Source organism: Haemorhous mexicanus, chromosome 7, assembly GCF_027477595.1.
Source record: "Haemorhous mexicanus isolate bHaeMex1 chromosome 7, bHaeMex1.pri, whole genome shotgun sequence".
In the NCBI taxonomy this organism is placed as follows: Eukaryota; Metazoa; Chordata; class Aves; order Passeriformes; family Fringillidae; genus Haemorhous; species Haemorhous mexicanus.
The window spans coordinates 6,747,664-6,770,736 of record NC_082347.1 but is presented as its reverse complement, the minus strand read 5'-3'; the positions used below and the strand labels follow the sequence as shown (position 1 = coordinate 6,770,736).

The 23,073-nt window shown below is 53.8% G+C and overlaps 2 protein-coding genes across 3 annotated transcripts in view; one reads left to right on the top strand and one right to left on the bottom strand.

The window, feature by feature from the left end:
- The window catches only part of CDH23 (cadherin related 23), a 196,250-nt gene that overhangs the window by 129,393 nt on the left and 43,784 nt on the right, over positions 1-23,073 (top strand). For both annotated transcript variants that reach the window (XM_059850905.1, XM_059850904.1), the window contains exons 14-27: positions 2,185-2,249; positions 2,777-3,014; positions 3,550-3,655; positions 3,741-3,868; positions 6,821-6,893; positions 7,112-7,228; positions 7,568-7,680; positions 9,698-9,805; positions 10,974-11,163; positions 11,961-12,106; positions 12,852-13,071; positions 14,629-14,781; positions 15,866-15,979; positions 17,187-17,335. In XM_059850905.1, the coding sequence (XP_059706888.1) occupies positions 2,185-2,249; positions 2,777-3,014; positions 3,550-3,655; positions 3,741-3,868; positions 6,821-6,893; positions 7,112-7,228; positions 7,568-7,680; positions 9,698-9,805; positions 10,974-11,163; positions 11,961-12,106; positions 12,852-13,071; positions 14,629-14,781; positions 15,866-15,979; positions 17,187-17,335 (1,920 nt within the window). The remainder of the gene's footprint in view (positions 1-2,184; positions 2,250-2,776; positions 3,015-3,549; positions 3,656-3,740; positions 3,869-6,820; positions 6,894-7,111; positions 7,229-7,567; positions 7,681-9,697; positions 9,806-10,973; positions 11,164-11,960; positions 12,107-12,851; positions 13,072-14,628; positions 14,782-15,865; positions 15,980-17,186; positions 17,336-23,073) is intronic.
- C7H10orf105 (chromosome 7 C10orf105 homolog) lies at positions 19,012-19,407 on the bottom strand. The gene has a single exon (XM_059850757.1). The coding sequence runs from the start codon at positions 19,405-19,407 to the stop codon at positions 19,012-19,014; it is 396 nt and encodes a 131-aa protein (XP_059706740.1).

The following is a 23,073-nucleotide window of genomic DNA, read 5'->3' as shown; positions in this document are numbered from 1 at the left end:
CACGCTCTGCCTGGGATGGAGCACCTCCGTGGATGTCCTCTGGGAGGGAAGGTGGACCCCAGAGGGACTTGACCCCCAGGAGTGGGTGCTGCTCGCTCTCTGGGCATCTCTCCAGGCAGATTTCCACAGATTTGTTCCATTTCACCCAACACAATCCCAATGCCCATGGAAAGGAAATAGCATCGCAGCAGTGAGGAGGAAAATCAGCAAAATCAGTAGGTCTGGAAGGGTGGATCCTCCAGAGAACCCTTCAGCTGGCACCAAGCAGCAGGAGTTCAGTTCTCAGCCTGGGAAAGTGTTTGGGGAGGAAAACTTAAATAATCCTGCCTGGTTTTTCTGCCTTTTGCTCTCTGCCAGCCCGTGGTGTGGCAGGGGAGCAGCACACGGGGTAAAGCTGTGCTCAAGCTCCTACTCTGCTGTCAAGGGTAATCAAGGCCATGGATAAATCAGGAAGGTTTCAGGAACAGGCTGTATTCCATGCCACTCCTAAAATACAGCCTTTTCCTGGTATCTGGACATAAAATGTGTCTTTGACCCCGCTTCCTCACAGACCTGTTGGTCTCTAAGTAATCCAGACAGGACTCAATTTAGAAAATATACTGGGGGAGAAATAGGGTATTTTGGGGATTGCATTCCACTTTCCTCACCTAAAAATAAAATTTTCTGCTCCTTTTTCCTGCTGCCACTCATGCATATTTTATATATTCATTAGAGCAAATACTTTGAAACACAAATAAATCTTGCTTTGCTCATCCAGAGCTGACACAGTGAGTTGTGAACACCTTCCCCAGAAGGTGCTGGTCATTTAGCCGTGACCAGCCTGCTCCAGCTCCAGCAGCTGCCGTGGAGTAGATGCATCCCACAGCATCCCAAGCCACTCCATCTGTGGGAATGCAGCAGATTGTACCCCCAGAAGGGCTGTCCTTGTGGAAAGCAGGACCAAAATCACTATTCCTTGCTTTTGCAGGTCTCTATTTTTACCTGGGGGGCCATTCTAAAGTGCAATAGGTTTTCATTCCTCTACTCTTGTCGTGGTTTGACGCTGGCAGTCACACCACTCACTTACCTTCCCCTGCCTGTAAGTGAGTCACACCACTCACTTACCTTCCCCGGCTGGGCAGAGAAGAGAAAAATAAAATTAACAAAGGGTTCATGAGTTAAGGACTGGGAGAAAACCCTCCAAGGGCAGGTACAAAGTGAGTTTATTATAAACAAAATCACAGGAGGATAATGAGAAGTAAAATAAGCCCTTAAAAAACACCTTTTCTTCCCTCCTTTCCACTGAGTGCAGGAACAGGGTGTAGGGGTTTGGGTCAGGTCATCACTTGAGGTTTTCTTCTTCTTGGCTCAGGGAGAGGAGTCCTTCCCCTGTGAGACCATGGGGTCCCTCCTGCAGGAGACAGTTCTCTGTGAACTTCTCCAGCATGGGTCCAAATCTCATGAGCAGCACTCCTACCACACCTGCTTCAACCTGAGTCCCTCCCACAGGCACACATCATCCCAAAACTGCTGTGACATGGGGTGCAGTCCTCCAAGGACAGGCTGCTCCAGCCTGGGAGCAGTACTCTTCTCTCCACTGGGTCTTCCACTGGAGCACAGCCTCCTCCAGCTGCTTTTCTTCTAAAATCTGCCATCACAGGGGCATTACCATCATCCCTCATTGGCCCAGCCTTGGCCAGCAGCATGTCCATCTTCAGAGCCACCAGGGATTGGCTCTGCTGGACATGGTGGAAGCTTCCAGCAGCTTCTCACAGAAGCCACCTCTGTGGCCCCCTGCCACCAAAAACCAGGCCCAGCAAGCCCAGCACAGCTCTAGAATGCACAGGGGAGGATACGAGCTGTGGCTGCAGAGTCCCAGCGGGGACAAGGAAGGGTGGCCCTCAGGAATTATCCACGGGGACTTTTATTTCAGGTGTGCTTCCCAGGTTAGCTTGGTGTGTCAGGAAAAGTAAATAGGTGTAATGCTTCCCACTGCCAAAGGTTTTGGGAGAGATGCTGAGGAATGTTGATGGAGGGCTGTTAGCTAGAGCAGGCTGGGAGTCAGGGATGAGCAGGGGAGTGCAAACAGCCCCTGCCCTGCGGCTCTTGAGGAAGAAATGGCAGCACACCAGGTCTGCAGAGGTGTGTTCAATGCAACGTTTCCATAAATACCTTCATTTATTAATTACATTTTACGTTTTCCAGGCAACTGACAATGATGTGGGCACATATGGGAAAGTCAGTTATTTCTTCAGCGATGACCCTGACCGGTAAGTGGGACTGAATAGCAGGAGTTTGACCCCCCAAAATCCTCTTCTAACCCCACTGGGCAGTCACAGGGCAATTAAAGGCACTGGGTATGTCCTAGCTGTGAGATGCCCTATGATCCCCAGTCTGTGCTGTCTCCCTGAGGTGTGAGCTCAGCACATTTCTGATGCTCAGCACGTTCAATTGCTTTGCTAAGGTGGGACCTGCTGGCACCACCAGCGCTGCCTGAGACCAGTAAATGGTTTCACAGCGAGTTGTCACCCCTGGAGCAACACCTGTGGTGGAAAGTTGGGGAACATACATGGGCTGCCCAGCAGAACAGATCTGGGGGCCTCTGCACCCATTTTCTCTGCCTGTGGAGCAGCACTGAGGGTTGCTCACTGCTCAGCTGTGTGGAGCTCTTGGAGGTGCTCTGGGACCTAACATCCTGCACAAAAAAGTCGTGAACTTCACGCTGTCAGGCTGCTGCCTCTCCATCTCCAGTGTGTGGCCACCAAGGCTTTTTCCCCTCCCTTTGCTGTCCCCTCAGCTTCTCCCTGGACAAGGACACGGGTGTGATCCTGCTGACAGCTCGGCTGGACTTCGAGACCACGCAGCGCTACACCCTGACCGTCATCGCCCGCGACGGCGGCGGGGAGGAGACCACGGGGCGCGTCAGGATCAACGTCCTGGACGTCAATGACAACGTCCCCACCTTCCAGAAGGAGGCCTACCTGGGGGCCCTGCGGGAGAACGAGCCCTCCGTCGCCCAGGTGGTCCGGCTCCGGGTGAGGGACTGCCGTGGCTCCTCCGCTTGGCATGGGCAGGAGGGAGATAGGAGTGGGTTACAATCAGTTTGGGATGGTTTGGGTTTCAAGGGAGCTTAGAGCTCAGACAGTTCCACCCCCCTGCCATGGCCAGGAACATCTTCCACTGGACCAGGTTGCTCCAAGCCCCATTCAGCCTGGCCTTGGACACTTCCAGGGATGGGGCGGCCACAGCTTCTGTGGGCAACCTGTGCCAGGGCCTCACCACCCTCACAGGGGAGAATTTCTACCTGATATCTAACCTAAACCTCCCTCTGTCAGTTTAAAATGATTAGTGCCTGTGATGGGTGTAACAGACACCTTCCAAAGCAGGTCCCAATAACCAGTTTCCTTCTTGCATGAGAGAAGCAGGTGAGAGGAGGCTGGTTTACAGATTCCCTCAGGGCCCCCGATGGGCACAGCTCCCTCCATCACTTTTCCAGCCTGTACCTCCCACCCCCTCAGCTCTCCCTGGCACAGCTCCCATGCCCATGTCTTCCCTCTGCTCACACCCTAGGCGTCTGATGAGGACTCCCCTCCAAACAACCAGATCTCCTACAGCATCGTGCAGGCGTCTGCCTTCCGCGACTACTTCGACATCACGGTGTCGGAAGGGTACGGAGGTAGGTGCTGGTCCTGGCACCCCAGGGGCCCCCCTGAGCCTGCCACATCCTGCTGCCCTGACCCCCCCACTGTGCATCCTTCCAGTGATCAGCGTGAACCACCCCCTGGACTACGAGCAGGTGGCCAACGGGGTCATCTACCTGACGGTGATGGCCAAGGACGCCGGCAACCCGCCGCTCAACAGCACCGTCCCCGTCACCATCGAGGTGTTTGTAAGTACAGTGCCTGCCATTCCCCTCATGCTCTCCCTGCAATTGCTCCATGGCAGTGCATTAAGTCATCAATTAATTCAGCAAGACTGCCCCACCCCGTGGAGGATGTGTAGATTCCTATGACACGTGTCTGGTGCGTGTCTCGTGCCACAGCTAACCACGGGGTGAGGAGTGGAGCAGGAGCGGTGTGGGAATCCCTCTGGAGGAGGGGTTTCTGCTGGGAGACTCAAAGCACTGCAGCGTTCCTCGGGAAGATCAGATCAGATCAGCGTGTCACTTTGAGGCACATTGTGGTTTGAGGGTGTCTGCAGGGAGGTGTCAGTGATGGAGACAGTTTGGTTGATAACGTGTCAGTCTCACAGCTGTGGGATCTCTGCCAGGCTGGCAGCAGCGTCACTCTGGGGAGGTGAAGGAGATAAAGTCAGCGATGCTGTAAGATGGGAATGAAGTCTCATGAGCACGTCTCTCCTTCAGATCCCTCACTGTGCTCGAGAGAGGGGGAACAAGGCAGCGCCCAGGGAGCCAGTGATGGTTAAATACATCCTTCCCACACTGGGCTTTCGACAGCATAAACACCTCGTTTTCAAGACCACACTTCAGTGGGTCATCTCCCCGGGTGGGGTCTGTATGCTGGCAGGGTTTAAGTAGCTGTCACTTTTCCCGCTCTCCACCAAAAGGAATTTCTCTCAGCTGGAAAAAGAAAAGAAATAAAAGTCAAAAACTAGGAAGAAAATGAGGGGGAAGTGTTTTGTGACGGCACTTGAGGTACGAGAGCTGCGAGAAGGCAGAACCAGAGCGAGTGGGGAGGGAGGCGATTTTTTTTCATCCTTTGGTTGTTGGTTTTTAATAAAGAAGTCAAACTCGCCTTGTAGATTTCCCATTAGGGGACAATACGCTTTTGTAGAGGAGCCGCCGAGTCAGAACTAATAGCGCACGCGGCGCCAGGATCCCAGGAAATAGCACTGCTAATAAGTTTCTGCCTCACTCCCTGCCACTGACACCCTGCTCAGGGCCATGAGCCGGCGGCTCACGGCGTGCCTGTGCCTGCAGGAGAGGGGTTGAGTGCCTGGCGTGAGCATGAGCCTCTCTCAGCATCCTGGGAGATGGCCTGGAGTGATAGGACAAGGGAGATGAGCTTCAGACTGGAGGAGAGGAGAGGTTTAGGTTGGATATTGGGAGGAAATTCCACCCTGTGAGAGTGAGGAGGCGCTGGCACAGAGAAGCTGTGGCTGCCCCTGGGTCCCTGGCAGTGTTCAAGGTCAGGTTGGGATGGGGCTGGGAGTGACCTGGGACAGTGGAAGGTGTCCCTGCCCGTGGCAGGGGGTGGGAACTGTCCGAGCTTTGGTGTCCCTTCCTACCCAATCCATTCTCAGATTCTGTGGTACAGTGGCTGTCTGAGGGTGAGGTAGTCGGGAGGAAGGCTGAGGGTCAGGAGAGCATAGGAAGCTGGTTTTAGTTGGTTAGGTGGATACTGTCCTCTGTGGGAGTGGAAGAGTGCCAGGTTCTGTCTGGCATTGCTGCAGGTGCCTTGGGGAGCTTTGCAGCTCCTGTGGCTGAAGTGGGAAATGTCCTCCTCGAGCAGAAGGCAGGTGCAGGCCAGCTCTGGCCAGATGGAGAGCCAGCCAGAAGCAAACCCTGCCTCCTTGGGACTAGGCTTGCCGGGCCGTGGCCTTGCTGAGCATGGCCTGATGATCTCAGGAACATTAATGACACCACACAGCATCTGCTCTGGCTCGTGTCCACCCAGCTGGAGCCCCAGCTCAGCCCCATCCAGCTGCACTCCGCTGCCTTTAACCTGCCCAGGCCTCCTGGATGAGCTCCACAGATCCCTGGAAGAAGAAGGAGGAGGAGGAGGAGGAGGAGGAGGAGGAGGAGGTATGGTGAGGACATCACCAGGACAGGCAGCAAGCTCCTCATTACCCTCAGAGGAGGTGCCAGCAAAGCTGAGTGATTCAAAGGCTGATTAAAAACCACCTGCTTACAGAAACTAAAGCAGGGGCTGGCAATTTGATTGCAGCACAATGGGCATTGTTGGCACGTGAAGTTGCTTCAAATCTCAGGTTGGGTGGCAGCAGGAGAAGCTAGGCCTGCAAGTCCATCTGTGGTCTCCAGGTAGAAATCATCTCCAGAGCAGCCCCAGGGAAATGGAGAGGTCCATAATGGTGTTTTAATGTCCTGGCAGCTCCATCCTTCCCTCCATAGGCTGTTGAGTTTGGTGCATTTAAGGCAGATTCTTAACCATGTTTAAACAGCATTTAAAGCCCCCTGGGGGAGCTTTAAACCAGTCCAAAATCTGTTTTGAGGTATGTTGCAAGCAACTGCTCCTGCCTGCTTCCTCCAGGATGGCCGTAGTCCCTGGCAAAGACAGGCTAGGAGGGAGCTCATGGGGATGCAAACCAGCTTCCCCCCACAAAAATGCTTTTGTTGCCCTCTGTGCAAGCACCCACAACACTCCTCCTCTGGAAGGAAGGCATCCAAAGCTCAGCAGCTCCCCTGGCCAGCCCAGTTTGCCTCATGACCTTGTGGCCAGGACGACCTGGAACACTGAGCCACCCCTGTGCTGCTCAGGGATGTGCAGGATGCTCCATGTGGTGCTTCATGTGGCGCCTGAGGCTTCCCAGGCTTGTGGTAGAGTCAGGAGCAGCTCAGAAGATGCTCCTCTCCCAGTGGTGGTGGTTCCTCAGCCCTGTGCTGGCTGATGAGGTGATGGGGTGGTCGGTACCATCCCCAGTGCAGGGTCAGCAGAGTCACTCACCTCAGCAATCATCTCAGCTGCCTCCACGGTGAAACCCTCTGCTCAGCCCCCCAGGGCCACCTTTCCCTTGCTGGCATCCTAAACTGGTCACACCTTGAGATGCAGCCACCCAGGAGCACCCCCATACCAGACTCTGGCAGCTGCTTGACCATTTTGCCTGTTTCCCAACCAGCCTCTCGACCTTCTCTTTGCTTCAGGATGAAAACGACAATCCCCCCACGTTCAGCAAGCCCTCCTACGTGATAACTGTCATGGAGGACATTATGGCAGGTACAGGACACACCCCTGCTGCTTCTCTGGGCTCCCAGGAGGGCCCTGAATGGGGTGGGTGATCCCTTTTGGGGAGGTAAAGTCTCATAGCTGTGGGCCCTGGGGGTTTGGCCACTTTGTGCATGCGCGGGAAAAGGGACCCCTTGTCTGGGTGACTTGGAGGAGCAGTGTGAGGGCAGTTCTGGCTCATGCCTGTCCTCATTTCTGCCTCTCCCAAGGAGCCACAGTGCTGTTTCTCAATGCCACGGACATGGACCGGTCCCGGGAGTACGGGCAGGAGTCAATCATCTACTCCCTGGAGGGCTCCTCGCACTTTCGGATCAACGCTCGCTCAGGTGAGCCTCTGCACGTGCTCTGCTTTTCCTTTCAGTTCCCTCTTTCATCCCCAGCCTTCCCTCCTCTCCCCCAGTCAGCCTGCTTAGGAGTCCCACAGTTTGAGGGATTCACCAGATTTCAGGCACCGCCCCTTGCTCAGTCAGCTTCAGCAGAGGCATCCGTGGAAACTCAGCTCCTCAGCCTGAGGGAAGGCTTGGCTGTGAAGGTTCCTGTCAGCTCTGGAGCTGCCTGATCCAAAAAAGCTGCTTTTGGATCCAAAAAAAGGGCCCATTTGGGGACTGTCCTGACCCTGGTTTTAACTGTTTCTTTTTCAACCTTGTCATCCCCTGTGGCTGCAGGAGAAATCACCACAACCTCTTTGCTGGACCGGGAGGCCAAATCCGAGTACATCCTCATTGTCCGGGCAGTGGATGGAGGCGTGGGGCACCACCAGAAGACAGGGATTGCTATGGTGAGTGTGGGAAGAATTCCCATCTCCCTGAGCCACTGCTGCCCACCTGGGGCTGTGGAGAGCTGCAGTGGTTTATTTTTGCTGTCTGAAGAGCACACAATGGCTCCTGCCCTCTGCACCACCCATACTGCGGCTCCCAAAGTGACTGTCCAAGTGGTGCAGACCTTTGAAATCAGCTTGCTTTCCTGGAAAACTACTCACACAGGAGGCACTTGACTTCCCAGGGCCTGTGGATGTGGTAATGAGTCCTATTTCACCTGCAGAATGCTCCCTTTGTTCGGCTCCCTCTGTTCCTCTCGAGAAGGGGCTTACTCGGAGAGCCTGCAGGTACAGGTGATTATTCCTTAGTCTGTTCACATGGGCCAAGGGTTTCCAGCCAGTCTGGAATGGCTGTGCTCCTGGGAAGGTTCTGGTGGAGCTGCACGTTGAAGCCTTGTGCTTTGCCTTGCCCTTCTCAGGCCTCAGGGAGCCCCATTGTTGGCAAAGCCAACAGGAAATACCAGGAGATCAAAAGCCAAGGATCCAGCCTTGGTGATCTTAGAGGTCTTTTTCCAACCTTAACTATTCCATGATTCTCTCTCTCACTGCTCATGGCATCACATTTCTTTGGACGTTTCATTCATTTGGATGCTCCTGCTCCTGGGATGCCCGGTTGGGTTGCAGGAGAAATGTCCCACACGACACAGGGGGATGCAGAAAAATTTGTGGTTGTGCTGAGGAATAACCCTAAAAGAACTGTCCATCAGGAGGTCTGAGGTAGCAGACTGGGAGCTCCCTATGGAACCTCCCAGAGATGTGTGATGGCCTTGGCTGGGCACCAGCATGGACTGTTGTGTGCTGAGATCTCCTCTGGGGCTCCAGATGGGATAGTGTTCTCCTAATAGCCTTGTTAAAAGGCAAAACAAGGGGGGAAAAGGTGCCTCCAGATCCCTAAAAAGTAAAAGAATGTTAAAACTCAGTGAGACTAGGGCAGGAGAGTAAGTTTGTCTGCTGAGGTATACACGTGGCACTCAAAATTATAATTTTTGATCAGGAATAAAGGTCCATTCAGGGGCCTTGCAATGTCCCCAGGTGATGTAAAGCACACGAGCTGCTCGGAGTAGGAGTGGGTCAGCAATCTTCCCCAGGCACCACCGTGGTGCCTTGGCTTGTCCCTGGAGGCTGTGGTGTCCAGAGTGGCCTCTTCTACCACGGGGTGGCACCAGCAGCTCAGCCTGGTGTGACAGTGGGACACAGAGAATCCCAGGAAAAGCTCCACTAGGACCTGCTGAGGGATGGGGGCTGCCCTGGAGCTGCAGCCCTTTTCCTCAGACACCTGGGGAGAAATGGGTGCTGTGGGGAGGTGAGAGACTCCCAGGCAGCAAGTTGCATCCCACAGGCTCGCTGCTGTCACTGGGATGCCATTTGTCACAGGGAAAATGAAGAAAGGCAGCATTTCAGGGCAGCATCCTTGCCCCTGCTCTTGTCTCTGCACCTCCCACCCCCTGTGTAATGTACCCTTGCCTGGTTTCCCATTTATTCTTGGTTTTTTCCTGTTGCTTTTTACCAGCCACTGGGATTTTTCCTTCTTTTCCTGCCACATTCCCACTGCATCCTCTCCCCCACTGATTTCCATCCCCCTTCCAGTGAAGGAGCTGTTCGAAGACACACCTTGTGCCCCGTGGTTGTTCTTAACTGAGATAAATACAAACAAAACCCAGTTCAGCCATGCCCAAGGAGCCTTGGCTGCAAAGTTGCAGGATGTTGATTTTTTTGCAGCTTTTCCCTCCAGAGGGTGAACACAGCATCCCAAAGCCATAGAATAATTGAGGTTGGAAAAGGTCTCTGAGAGGATCAGGTCCAGCCATTCCCTCAGCGCTGCACTAACCCACGTCCCCAAGTGCCACAACTATTAAATCCCCTGAGGGATGGTGACTCTGCCACAGCCTGAAACACGTGTTGGGTACACCCAGGGGACATCCCACACCTCAGGAACCCGTGCCTCCTGCAGCAGCTCTGCTCCCTTGCTCTCCCACAGGTGAACATCACGCTGCTGGACATCAATGACAACTACCCCACCTGGAAGGACGAGCCATACTTCATCAACCTGGTGGAAATGACCCCCCCCAACTCGGATGTCACCACGGTACGTGTGAGCCAGGCTGATGGCTGCCCCCAAGGCTTGGCTGGAGCAGGAGGTCACCTCCAAACTGGTGTCACCAGTGTCACCTTCAGTCCAGCACCATCCTGCAGAACTCCATTTAAAACCTTCTCCTGAGCCTCCCCGCTGCTGACCATCCCCTGTGTTTCTTCTCTTTCCCTGGGATTTTTTTTTTTTTCCCTCTCCAAATTGTGTGGATTTTGGCCAAATCCTCCTTTTCTTAGCCTCGCCTGCGACCTCCTTCAAGGACCTCTCTGAGAGACTTTGATTTACAGCCTTTCAAGTCCCTCTGGCGAAATAAAAGAGGAGAAGAGGGGGAGGCTTCTATTCCATCACGCCGAGAGAAAAATGACGGGAACAAAATGGAAAATAAATGAGGGAAAAGTGAAGAGAATCCACAAAATCATATAAGGAGGAAGGCTGCAAAAAGAGGAAAAAAAAAAAAAAAAGATTTTTTTTGAAAGGGGAGAAGGGTCTGGCAGTGCTGCCCGAGCCAGAGCACAGTGGTTTTCTCTCCTCCAGCCCTGCTGCTCAGTGCCAGCTTGAAGTCATCCTGCCTTTGACAACCCAATTAGTTGCTGGGAAAATAATTATTTTGTCACCGATCCGATGTAAATTCAGCTGCGGGACGAGCAGCGGGAGCTGGGGAAGTTATAAGGGCAGTGAAATTGGGGTGTTTTTTAATGTAAATGTCCCCTGTAATTAAAAAGGTCACAGGGAGAGCAATAAAGCACAAAATATCTGGCGTGGAGGAGAACTCCAGCAAGGAATTATTCCTGATGTGGCAGCACAAGTTCCTCGGCGTGCCTCTTTGTCCCATTTATTTTATTTTTCCAAAGGGTCCTCGTTTTCTAGCTGGTTTTATTCCAAAGGAGGAAAATCCAGTTTGATTGCTGCACGTTTGTGTCTTGTCATGCCATTACCTCCTGTGCTCACAGGCCAATTCTGGGGAGATTTAACACTGCAGCAGAGGTCTTGAGGGGGCAAAATCTCTGCAAATGCCATGAAAACACAGAGCTGGATGGAGGAAGAACTCCCTTGTGCTGCTGGTGCAGGGAGGCCAAGCTCGACAGCAGCAAATCTCTGCGGGGACTCCCCAGGGCAGTGAATTCCCAGCTCTCTCCTGTAATTTTGTGCTGTTCCCCCACGGCAGGTGGTGGCTGTGGACCCGGACCTGGGGGAGAATGGCACGGTGGTGTACAGCATCAGACCTCCCAACAAGTTCTACAGCCTCAACAGCACCACGGGCAAGATCCGCACCTCGGGCGTGCTGCTGGACCGGGAGAACCCCAACGCCCAGGAGGCGCAGCTCATGCGCAGAATCGTGGTGTCTGTCACTGACTGTAAGCCTCCATCCCACCCTGGTTGTTTTCACTGCTCAGCTGAACCTTCCCCAGCCTGATTTTGCCTTCGTGGCAAAGCCTCTTCTGTTTTCTTCTCTCCTGTTTTGAGCGGGAGTGTTTCTGAGGTGAAAAAATGGGAGCAGTTTTAAACCTGCTGCTAAAACAAGCTCTGAATGTGAGTGCAGTCATTCACGTAGCAGCCCTGAGAATGAGCCTGAGAGGCAGGAGGAACTCTCCCTCCCCCTCAGCCCTGCTCCATTGGCATCCCAGAAAATCAATTGAGCAGGTGAGGGAAACAGAGCTGATGGGTTTTTCTCTGGAAATATTGCCGTAGGGAAACTTTCCATAGGAAGAAAGATAGGTATACAAAGATAATTCTTTATTTTCAGGACAAAGGGGAATGGTTTTAAACCAAAAGAGGAGAGGTGGAGATTAGATGTTGGGAGGAAATTCTTTACTAAGAAGGTGGTGGAACAGGTTGCCCAGAGAAGCTGTGTCTGCTCTAACCCTGAAAGTGTCCCAGGACAGACTGGAAGGGGCTTGAAGCAACATGGGTTAGTGGAAGGTGCCCCTGCCCATGGCAGAGGGTTGGAATTAGATTCTCTGTAAGGTCCCTTCCATCTCAAACCATTCTATAATTCTAATTGTCCATTGGTGGCAGATCACCCATGACAAATCAGGGCCACCCCCCCCTTCCTGCACTGCTGTCTGCAGAGTGAGTGAGGGCTCCTTTTTAGGGAAAAGGGGTGGAAGCAGCTCAAGCATTAACCTTGAGACCCCAATCCTGGCCTCTGCAGGTGGGAGGCCACCCCTGAGAGCCACCAGCAGTGCCACAGTTTTCGTCAACCTGCTGGACCTGAATGACAATGACCCCACTTTCCAAAACCTGCCCTTTGTCGCTGAGATCGCCGAGGGGCTCCCCGCGGGCTCCTCTGTCTTCCAGGTGAGCATGTCCCCCTGCTGCCATTCCTCACCCTGGGAGCTGCTGCCATGGCTTCTGCAAAGCATGCTAGCAACACATCCTCTCCCTTCTCTGCATCTTCTCCACCTCCTCCATCCTCTCCATCTCCTTCTCTTTGCCATCCTCTAGCAGTGGAACAGGGGCGATGCAGAAGGGGTTGGGCACCTTTACTCCATGGGCTCACTCTGAGTAGGGAGGATCCTCCAAGGCCATTTTATCCCTGCATCCCCGGGGCCAAAGGCACTTGGGATTTCTGTACCATGGCTTCCATGGCCAGGAGATGATGATCAGGGTGCTCTCTTGTAGGGATGTGCCCCCTGTTGATGGAGTGACAAAAGGAAATGAGCCCAGAAGTTTCTCTGCTCGATTAGGTGAAAAGACACTTCATAGGACCTGGGGGACTTCACCTCAAACTTAGGGACAGCCAATTGGACAGCAGCCAAAAAAATCCCACCTAAGCAATTTACTAGGAAAAGAAGAGAACAAAGAAACCAATCACTTTTGTGAGGTGTTTTACCAAGAGCAAGAAGGCCTCTTGCACCTAAATCAGTTTTTCTCTGTAAGGAGTTTGTAATTTTGCCTTGTATTAAAACCTTTTTATTTCCATCACTGCCACGAAAGCCACCCTGCAGATTTTATTCCTTCTAAGGTAGCTGAGCTATCATAAGACCTCCAAGAGCTCATGAGACCTGGCTCAAAGAAGCTCCTGTTTCCCTCTCCCCACCAGGTGGTGGCCATCGACCTGGACGAGGGCCCCAACGGGCAGGTGTCGTACCGCATGCAGGTGGGCATGCCCCGCATGGATTTCCTCATCAACAGCACCAGCGGGCTGGTCACCTCCACAGCCGTGCTGGACAGGGAGAGGATCCCTGAGTACCTCCTCAGGGTGGTGGCCAGCGACGCCGGCGCGCCCGCCAAGAGCTCCACCAGCACCCTCACGGTCAAAGGTGGGTGCAGCGAGACCCCACGGTGGTGACAAACCTCCCTGCAGGAAATGCAGCTCTGTAGGAGACTCAGACAAACCTCCCTGCAGGAAATGCAGGCTCTGTAGGAGACTCAGACAAACCTCCCTGCAGGAAATGCAGGCTCTGTAGGAGACCCACTGAGGCCTGTGTGAAAAACGCCAATCACTTGGTTTTGTTTGTTTTTATTTTAATTTTAAAAGTTTAATGATAATAAAATTGTTATAAAAATAGCAATGTAATTAGAGTAATAATAATTTGGACAATTGGGATTAGGACAATACAAGACAATAGAAACAAAGAGTTACAGACAGTCCAGGTACCTCTTTCTGGGCAAAATAAGCCCAAAAAAGGCCCCACGTTAACAGAGGATTAACCCTTAAAAGCAACAGCCTGTTGCATATTCATACACCTCATCCATGATGCAGCAATTCCATTCAAGCCCAGGATTCTGTCTAGGAAGTGTCAGCTTCTTCCTCTGAATCCTAAACAATATCTTCATGGCTGAGCAAGGTGGGAAGAAGTTCGTTTCTTCTGATAATGGAGCAATAAATTATTTTTCTCTGAAAGATTTAGGCATCCCGTGGCTGTTATCTGGTGCAAGTACCTCATTCCTTCCTTAAAAAAAAAAAAATCCCACATACATAGTTCCTATTTTAACTACAAAAGCTACCTTTTAACTACAAAACTACATTTACCATACTATTAAAATGTTAATACAGCACTACTCATCGATACAACAAAATACATACAGTAAATATCTGCATAGAGCCATATGATGTGCACTTTTCACAGCCTGGAAACAGGGTCAGGTCTGGCTTTGTGCCTAGGGATGGCTCCATCCCCACAGGCTCCGTGTCTGCTATCAACACACTGCAGAGATGGGGAAAACATGGTGGTTTTGGCAGGGCACCCAAAATTATCTTTTTTTTTCCTCCATTCCCCCATCCCCAGCGTTTTTTCTTTTGCTTCAGCATGTGATTCCCATCAGCTGCGTGCCTGGACAGCCCTCCAGCTGAGCAATCCCAGCTCAGAGCTGGAGCCTTATTGCAAGGCCTGCCTTTAATTTAATGCCTTGCTGTTTACTGGCTTCGTGCAAGGCTAGTGCCGAAAAAGGATAAACAGCATCTGGAAATAAACTGACCCTGGATTGTCCTCAGGCCTGAGTTTGGAAAAGTTCCTGGTCTCTGCCATGCCCCAGGAAATACTGAGCTTATATTTCAGCCCCAGATTTTCCTTTGAACGGGGATGGAAACAGGCTTGGTGAAAGCAGTAACTTGAATTTCAGTGATGCAATGGTTTTTTTGCCTGTGAGGAGGGTGATCTGTGCTTATCAGAGGCAACCAAACACAGCCTACAGCCACCCTGCAGGCACCCCCACTGCTCAAATGGCAGGGAGGGTCAGGCAGGGCATTCCCTGGGATGCCGACAGGTCATTCCCTGGGATGCTGACAGCAGCAGGCAGGAGGCTTGGGAGCCCAGCCTGGCATCTGCAGCAGGGGCAGGCCTGGCAGCACACTCAGCTCTGCTCTCCCTTTTCAGTTCTGGACATGAACGATGAGAACCCCACCTTCTTCCCCGCTGTCTACAACGTGTCCCTGCCCGAGAACGTGGCCCGGGATTTCAAGGTGGTGCGGCTCAACTGCACGGACGCCGACATCGGGCTGAACGCTGAGCTCAGCTACTTCATCACAGGTGGGAGCCCCATGCCAGGAGGGGAACTCGGCTTGCAGGAAGGCACAGGCTGCCCCAGACTTCGGCCAGAGTGTTCTGCTCTTCAGCTCTGCCTTTCCCAGCCCCTCCAATCCTTGTCCGGCATCGCCCTCTGCTGAACAGCCCCGCTCGGCTCCCGGCCACGCTGACCACTCTGCTGACCCTGGAAACGCCTGAGGATGGGCAGAACACTGCTAGGGAGCAAGGGCCGGGGTGGCTTTCATCAGTGTTTATGGCTGGAGGGCATAAATATAAATTTTGGGGCATTTTTGGGCAGGTGGGGTTGGGTGGGCAGCAATGCCGCCCGGGCAGTGCCTGGCTCACTCCACAGCTGCAGCACCTGCAGCAGGAGGCTGGGGAATCCCCTGGTCACGGTTTGACTTGCAAACTGCACAGCGAGCCCTCAGGAAGAGGGTAAAAACAGAAGTGTCACCAGAGAGCCACTTTTCCCATGGTAACAGCCTGCTGTTCCATGTCCCAGCCCCTCCGGGCACTCCGCAGGTGAATCAGGGTGTGCTGTCCCACAGGTACCACAGCTCACCTGCCCAGTTTACCCCAGTCTGCCTCAAAGCATTCAGGAAATGACCCAGCTTTTCCTACAGCCATTGGATTTTTCCTGTGCTGTGAGGCAGAGGGAAGGTGCTCTGCCAGGAACAAGATACAAAACCATCCTTGCACAGCTGGGCTGACCCCGTGCCCAGGCCACAGAATCCAAGGAAATGGCCTCAAGTTGCACCAGGGAAGGTTCAGATTAAATATTGGGAGAAATTTCTTCACTGAAAGGGTAGCCAGGCCTTGGGACAGGCTGACCAGGGAAGTAGTGGATGCTTCTGGATCCCTGGATGTGTTAAAGGTCAGGTTAGACAGGGCTTGGAGCAGCCTGGTCTAGTAGGTGTCCCTGCCCATGGTGAGGTGTTGGAACAAGATGACCTTTAAGGTCCCTCCCAACCCAACCCAACCCAACCCAACCCAACCCAACCCAACCCAACCCAACCCAACCCAAACAACCCAACCCAAACCAAACCAAACCATTCCAAGTTTCTGTTCTGCTTGTCCTTTGCTGCAGGTGGCAACCAGGATGGCAAATTCAGCGTTGGCTTCAGGGACGGGGTGGTCAGGACGGTCGTGAGTCTGGACAGGGAGACCGTGGCATCCTACACACTGATCCTGGAGGCCATTGGTAAGGATTTCCCAGGGATCCCCCTGCCACACAGCCACATGTGGTGGCCATGCACGTGTGGAGCTCCCTTGCAGGTGTTTCAGAGGGGCAGCATCCTCTGAGGAGCTCTCCAAACCAGAGCCTGTGCCTTGTGCTCACATTACACAGCCCATGTGAATTGATATGTCCCACTTCCAGCATGGCTTTTGCAGAGGGTGTATTCTCCTCCCAGGTTTGCCCAGCCCCAGGGCTCTCCCTTTCACCCAGGGAAGGCAGGCCCCCAGTTCCTCAGAGGCTCCATGCTGTCCAGGGCAGGCCTGTACCCAAAAATGCCAACTCCACAGCATCGTTCTCCTCCTGCCATGCCAGCCCTTTGCTCTGTGGCTGCTGATTAACCCTGAGCCACCTGGCACAGGCAGAGGGTCCCTGTGCCAAATTCAACTTGGCTGTCATCCCCAGAGCTTTATAATGATGTGCCTGTTCCCAGATGACTTGGATGTCCCTTTTGAGAGGAGAAGTGAGTGGCCTGGACAGAAATGTTGGGGGCACAGCACTGCAGGTGCCATTGCAGGGGCTGCAGCAGGGATGCTGCGCTGCCTGGGCACACAGGACTGGATCCCACGGGGCAAAGTGTCTGTTGTGCCCCTCCCATGGGGATCACACTGCCTGTGTTTTCCCAGATCCCATAGGCTCCCAGCTGGGTGGGTTTAGTGCTCCCTGCAAGCCAGGCATGTGGAAAAATCCAATTCCAATCCATGCTTCCCAGTGCCTCATTCTTCCTGGAAAACCCAAGAGCTGTGCTGCCATGTCCTTGTCTACTGAACATCAACCCATCCTGGTGCTCCTTGGCTGTGAGCTGAGCTGCAGCTATGGAAAATTCACCAGGCTGCCTTCACCTCCCAAATCCCTGGCTCCAGCAGTCCCTTCACTTGGTGTATGGAACTGCAAATCCTCTCTAATGATCAGTTGCATTTCTAGCCTCACTGGGCTCCATGGCAGAGCTTGGGGGTGGCTTGGCTTCTCCTTTGTCTTTCAGAATAGCGTGGTGGTTTTGCAAAATAGAAAGAGGGAAAAAAAAACCTAAAATCCCATGGTTCAGTGTGGGATTTGAATAGGTGCAAAAAGATGAAATGTTTTAGTTCAGAAATCTTGATCCTGTTATTTCAGCAGGCTGAGCACCTCCTGTGCAAAGAGGAGGTGACTGAACCTCCCCTTTCTGTCCCTCCAGACAACGGCCCCACCGGGAACCGGCGCACCGGGACCGCCACCGTGTACGTGACTGTGCTGGATGTCAACGACAACAGACCCATCTTCCTGCAGAGCAGCTACGAAGTCAGTGTCCCCGAGGACATCCCAGCTGCCAGCAGCATCGTGCAGGCACGTGGCTCTTCCCCTGGGACCCTGGTGTGGGAGGTGGGGGTCCCCCACTAACTTTGCCATGACCGTGCGCTGCCGGAAGCCCAGGGAAGAGATTTTCCCTCCCTGTCTGTTCCCTCGGGCAAGGTGAGGTGTGTTCTTGCTCATCCACCCCTCTGCTAGCCCAGGCTGGAAGCGCCAGGGAGAAGGCAGCAAAGAACAAGGGAAAATTAAGAAACTCGCCCCATTTCTGCAGGGGGTGAGAGGGGAAGAGCCAAGCCCTTTGCTGACGAGGCCACTTGGGCTGCATCCCTGCTTTCTCCCTCCTCCCAAGCAGAGATCTCCGTGGGGAGGGAGAAGAGAGCCTGCAAAGGGATGCTCAGAGAGGGGGGAAAACCCTCAGAGAGGGAGAAAAGCATTTGGACTTTGCTTTCATTTTTGTTCCTCTTTGAGGGAGCGGTGGGCAGAGCTGAATGGCTCAGTGAGCACGGAATGAATGCGGGCATTCACACGGGCTTCCAGCATCCCTTCAAACCCTGGGCTCTTCTGGAGCAGGCACCAAAGGCTCTTTGCAGAGGGCCCTGGGAAGGCTCCTCCTGCCTTCAATACCTCTGCCGGCACAGGGAAAGGGACAGCTTTGTCCCTGCCTGTGGCGGGCAGGATGAGTCACCGGCAGAGAAGAAAGGAGCCTTTTGCCTCCTGCAACAAAATTTTGCTGGGAGCCCTGTGTCTGCTCCAGGCAGCCAGTCCCCGAGGGATCCTGTGGCTCCTCATCACCTGGTGTGCCATGGCAAGGTGTACCTGATGCTCTGGGACCAGTCTGCAATCCGAGGATGGAGGTGTGTCCCTGCACAGGACTCCTAAAACTGAGCCAGTGTGGCAAATTGGAGGAATGGAGGGAACTCGAGTCTGACTGGCAGCAAAGTGCCTTTTCTTAGAACCCGCTTCCCAAAAGAGGGGGATGCCCTTGGAAGTCCATGGCAAAAGAGATGAAGTAACTGGGGGAAGTTGTTTTTCCACAGAACAACATGGAAGAGAAACAGAAATGAACCATCACCCAGCTTCAGTTTAATTTGCACCCTTAGCGTGAACTATTTGTACAGAAAGTCTCTCCCTTCAATGCATCCCCACATCCCCAGGGCAGCAGGAGAGAGTTTCTGAATGTTTCCCCATCCCTTTCTCCCAAAACCAGGCAGAGCAGGGCCAGAGAGCAGGGATGGGGATGCATTGGCCACAGCAGCCCACAGCTCACTGCATGGAGGGGGGTGACAGGGACCAGGCAGCACATGGGGACACGAGCCTCCCTCCACCTGCTCCAGAGGATAACCTCCACTGAGGATTGCTTTCTGGGGAGCAGGTTTGCCCTGGGCTGCCTCTCTTCAGGTAGCCAGGTTGCTCCCACTCTCTTCCAGGCTGTTTGTTCAGGTGGAGCACAACTTGTCCAATGCTTTCCAAAAGAAATGAAGCAGCAGGATTTTTTTTTTGGACTGCCCGGTGGTAGCTGTGTGTGGGTGTAGTTTGGATGCCTGCACCTTCCCTGGCAGGAAGCAGTAACCTGGAAAGCATTTGGGAGCCTAACATTGCAAAATCTCCTGTCACAGAGCCTGGAAATGAGTTGCTCAAAGGGTCCCTACTCAGGATACCAAGTGATGCTTGAGAAGTGAGCCAAAAGCTTGGGAAGGAGGAGCAGGACAAGATCACATTTTGGTGGACTCCATGATGTCCCAGTCCTGGCTGCTGGAGAAGCTCCTGGGACAGGCATGGGGGCTCTGAGACACCAGCTGGCTCCTCCTGAAGCTGCTGATGGAGCACCTCAGGGAGCCCAGACGCTTCCAGAGCCTCAGCTGGGGCTGGCTGGCATCCACGGGGTGGGGGGGCAGCCACTCCTGGGGACCCCAGAGGGACCGGCCCAGCGCCGCTGGCTGGCAGAGGGTGACAAAGGTCAGGAGGGTGGCCAGCACCAGGAAGATGCAGATGAGCCCAACGATGATGGGCAGCCAGTCTGTCACCTCAGGGGAGGTGGCACTGGGTGGCACTGGCTCCAGAAGGCCAAGGAGAGGTGAGGTGGGAGAGGTCCCGTTGCCAGAGTCCATCTTCCCTGCAAGGTGACACAGAGAAGTGGCACAGGTGATTACCACGTGGAAGATGGACAGACAGCCACCCTCTGGTTAAACTGATGGGCTCTTGTCATGCCTTGATGTCCAGGATTCTCCCAGCCATGTTTTCAGTGGCACAGGGGGACAGGAGGTCTCCATCTGCTTTGCCAGGAGGCAAAGCACAGAGGTGGGGTTCACATTTGCAAAGTACCACCCTGAGCTGAAGTGCAAAACCACCTGGCAAAGAAATCTACCTTTATTTATGGCCTCTGGGAGGACACTTTCAGGGAGCACATGCATGAAGATTTTCTGGGAGATAAATATCCATGTACTACAGAAAGTTCAAAATCCTCCCCACGAGCTGCTGAGGTTTGGTTCTCCTCTGCTCCCCAGAAATGCAGGTTTGTTGAATTGGCTGTCATTTGGGGCTTTTGTGATTATTCTCCCAAAGAAATTGGACAGTTGGTTGAGCCTGTGCCCTGATAAGTCCCCATCAAGCTGTGGTATTCTAGTAGCACTGTCTTTATTATTTTGCAAGGGTGAAGAGTAACACCCTCAGCCTCACTCGTCCCAAAAATCCTCATGCCAGGCATTTTGCTGACCTGCTTTCAGGCTCAGATGTGTCACAGGTGATACAAACCAGCTTCCCTGAGTGCTAGCAGTGACATCTCCTGCCTAACACCTGGTGGAGACTGTCCTCTCCTTTCCCCAGCAGGTCAGATCTTCCCAAGAGCATTTTGCACCTTTTTTTTTGCTCACATGCCCACCCCCAGCCCCAGCCAGGCTGTGCCAGAGGCTGGCATCTCTCCAGAGGGAGATGAGGAGATGAGGGCTGGGGAAATCCTCTTTGTGCCAAGCCTCTGCAATACCCTGTGTGCTGGAGGTAAAGCTTTATTATGCTGACTTTCCTGTGGAGATGTGGGAGATCTCTCTGACTGGCCTGTGGCTGGGGAATCTCCCAGTAAACTGGGATTTGGATTGAGCCAATTTAAAACCAAGATCTCAGGAGGGGAAAGGCAGGGCTGCAGGGGCTGCCAGGGTCTCTGGGTCTGCTCTTGCAGAGTGACACAGGTGTGTGTGAGGCAGCAGCCAAACACTCACCATAAAACCTTCCAAAAAGTGGAGAGAAGGCATCAGTGGCATGGTTTTATTCACTAAGGGTGTATCAGCCTGCTCAGAGCTTGGGGGTCTTTGGGGAGATGGTGCTGTTTCCATGGGTCAGAGCCAGGTCTGTGCCTGGAAAATGGGAAGTGCAAAAACCAAGGGGTCAGAGTTTGAGAGGGTGAATCCCTGTGTGTATTGCAGGCAGTCCCAGGGATGGAGCTCTGCTCTCCTCCTCCACAGCGATGTTTTCACCTCTCTTCACCCCAAATGTATTTTTTTCTCCATAAGCAGCTCTGTTCCTTCCCCTCAGCTTTGGGAACAGAGCAGCAATCCCAAGGACCCCCTGCTCCAGGGACAGGCTCCTCTGTGCTGCCCAGGGCAGGAGAGCTAGCAGGCAGGGCTGCAGTGTGATTCAGGCAGCCTGAATCAAGGTTTCCCGGGCTACCTTAAAGCTGGCATTTACCACCGCATGTGGTGACCTTCCATTGTTCCTTAAGAGCCAGCCAGGAGGCGTGGACAATTCCTTCGGGCTCTTTAATTCCTTCAGGCTGGTTTTGCTCCCTCGCTCATGGCTGCAGGGTTTGTCTTTTAAATTCACTTGACAGTGTTCCATAGAAACCCATCAGGAGGGATCCCACTGATGTTTTCCCAGGCTTTTTCAGCCATGCCCTGGTTCTCCTCACACCCAGCTCAGCTGGCAGAGCTTTCACGGCATTGCCCATTCCCAGCATCACTGTCCCACCCAGGCTCCATATTCTTCACCCTGTTGGGCTAAAAGAGATTTTTCTGCCCTGGAAATCCTCCCCAAAGATTCATTCCCTGCCTGATCAGGTCCAAATCTGACACATCCCTGTGAGCACTCGGGCTCCAGCACTGGCCACAAGGCAGATGAGGATCGGAGGGGAAAAAAGAGAAATTGCAAGAGGTAAAATGCCCTCAAGAAAGGTGGAAAGGTAGAAAAAAATTATTCTCATGCCTGAGCAGCAGAGAGGGTTCTTCTGCCCAGCACCAAGCAGCGCTCCCTGGCCTGGCCCAGCTGCCTAGTTTGGCAGTTCTTCCATCTGCTCTCTCTCCCTTTCCTCAAACTCCTGCAAAGAAAAGCCTGTTTTCAGGCACAGCTCCCATGAAAAGCAGCTCTCATTCCCCTCCCCGGCTTGCTTAGCAACATTTTTCCTTCAGCTCCCCAACTTTTTCCAGTGCACTAAATCTTTCCACGGGCTTGCAGGAGGAGGTGATGCTGGGCAGGACCAAACCCGCGGCTGCCTGACCCTCCTGCTTCTGTTCCCAGGGCTGTGAGTGATGCTGCTCCCCATCAGCCTCAGCTGCCTCGGCAGGACCTTCCCTCTCTCCCATCACCGGGAGAGACTCGGCTGGGAAGGGAGGAGGGATGCCTGACCCCATGCCCACCCCAAACTTGGCATCCCCACCCATTTTCAGGGCAGCCGGGGGTCTGTCTCAGCCCTGGGGGTGACCTAAGGAGCTGGCAGTGGTTTTGCCGGGGGGGTTTGGGCTCCCTACCTCTCAACAGCCGGCCGAGCCCGGGCTCTGCCTCCTGCACTGCCGGTGCCTTGCCGCCTCTCCCACCGCGTTCTGCCGGCTGCCAGCCCCCTCCTCCCTTTGGGGAGGGTGGGACAGAGGTGGCAGCCGGGTGGGGACAGCCTGAGCCAGCAGAGCCAGGGGCCCTGAGCCCCTTCCCGGCGCTGCAGTGCCCCGGAGCTGGGTCCTGCTGGAGCGGTGTCCTCCCCCCGGGATGCTTTTCCTCAGGATTTGTCCCTGTAGGATGACTGAATGTACAGTCGTGGGCTGAGCCCCCCGTGGTGGGAGGGCTGGCACCTGCCTGCTCCCACTTTTCCCGGAAAATCGACTTTTTTTCCCATTCTTTTATTGCCCCTCCTCATCCATTTCTGGCATCTTTCCCCCCAGGGCTGGGACAGGCTGGCTGTGCCTGCAGCCCACCCTGCAGCAGAGGGATAAAACAGGCTGGAGCTCAGCTTGGCTGCACTAGGTGCTTTCCACCTGCAGCAGAAAGAGCTTTTCTCCCACTGCTTGCCCTGCAGTGCCACTGTTTTCCCAAGTTTGGGACAGTTTGTCAAAGTACCACCTTCCCTTTGGGACCTCAGCAGGTCAAACCAGCAGCAGCCAAGCTTTCCTCAGGCTGCAGGCTGGCAGGAGCACGCCTTGCTTTAGTGCAAACTCCAGATTTTTAATAAAAAAAGCAAATGCCTGGGCTGATCCATATCCCCTAATTTATGTAGCAGAGCTTCAGGCTCGGGGTGAGCTGGGAAGACGATGGCCCAAGGTGCAATTGGCTCATCCTGAAATGCACTCTCCTGGGCACTGTGGGGCAAGGAATGGCACAAAAAGCTGAAAAGTTTGCCTTCTATCCCTTTGTTTTCCCTGCTCTGGCTACATGATAGCTTTTCCCTGTGCCATGCCAAGGCAGCTGCTCTGCCTGGGCATCGCCTGCCTGCTGTTGTGGGGCCCATCCGTCCCATCCCATGGGATAAGAGACAGCCCAGCTCTGCCTCAGGGATCCCAGCAGGTGAAAGAGCTGGTTTG

Coding starts and splice junctions, on each gene's coding strand:
- C7H10orf105 (XM_059850757.1), bottom strand. CDS start 19,407: ATGGACTCTGGCAACGGGACCTCTCCCACCTCACCTCTCCTTGGCCTT.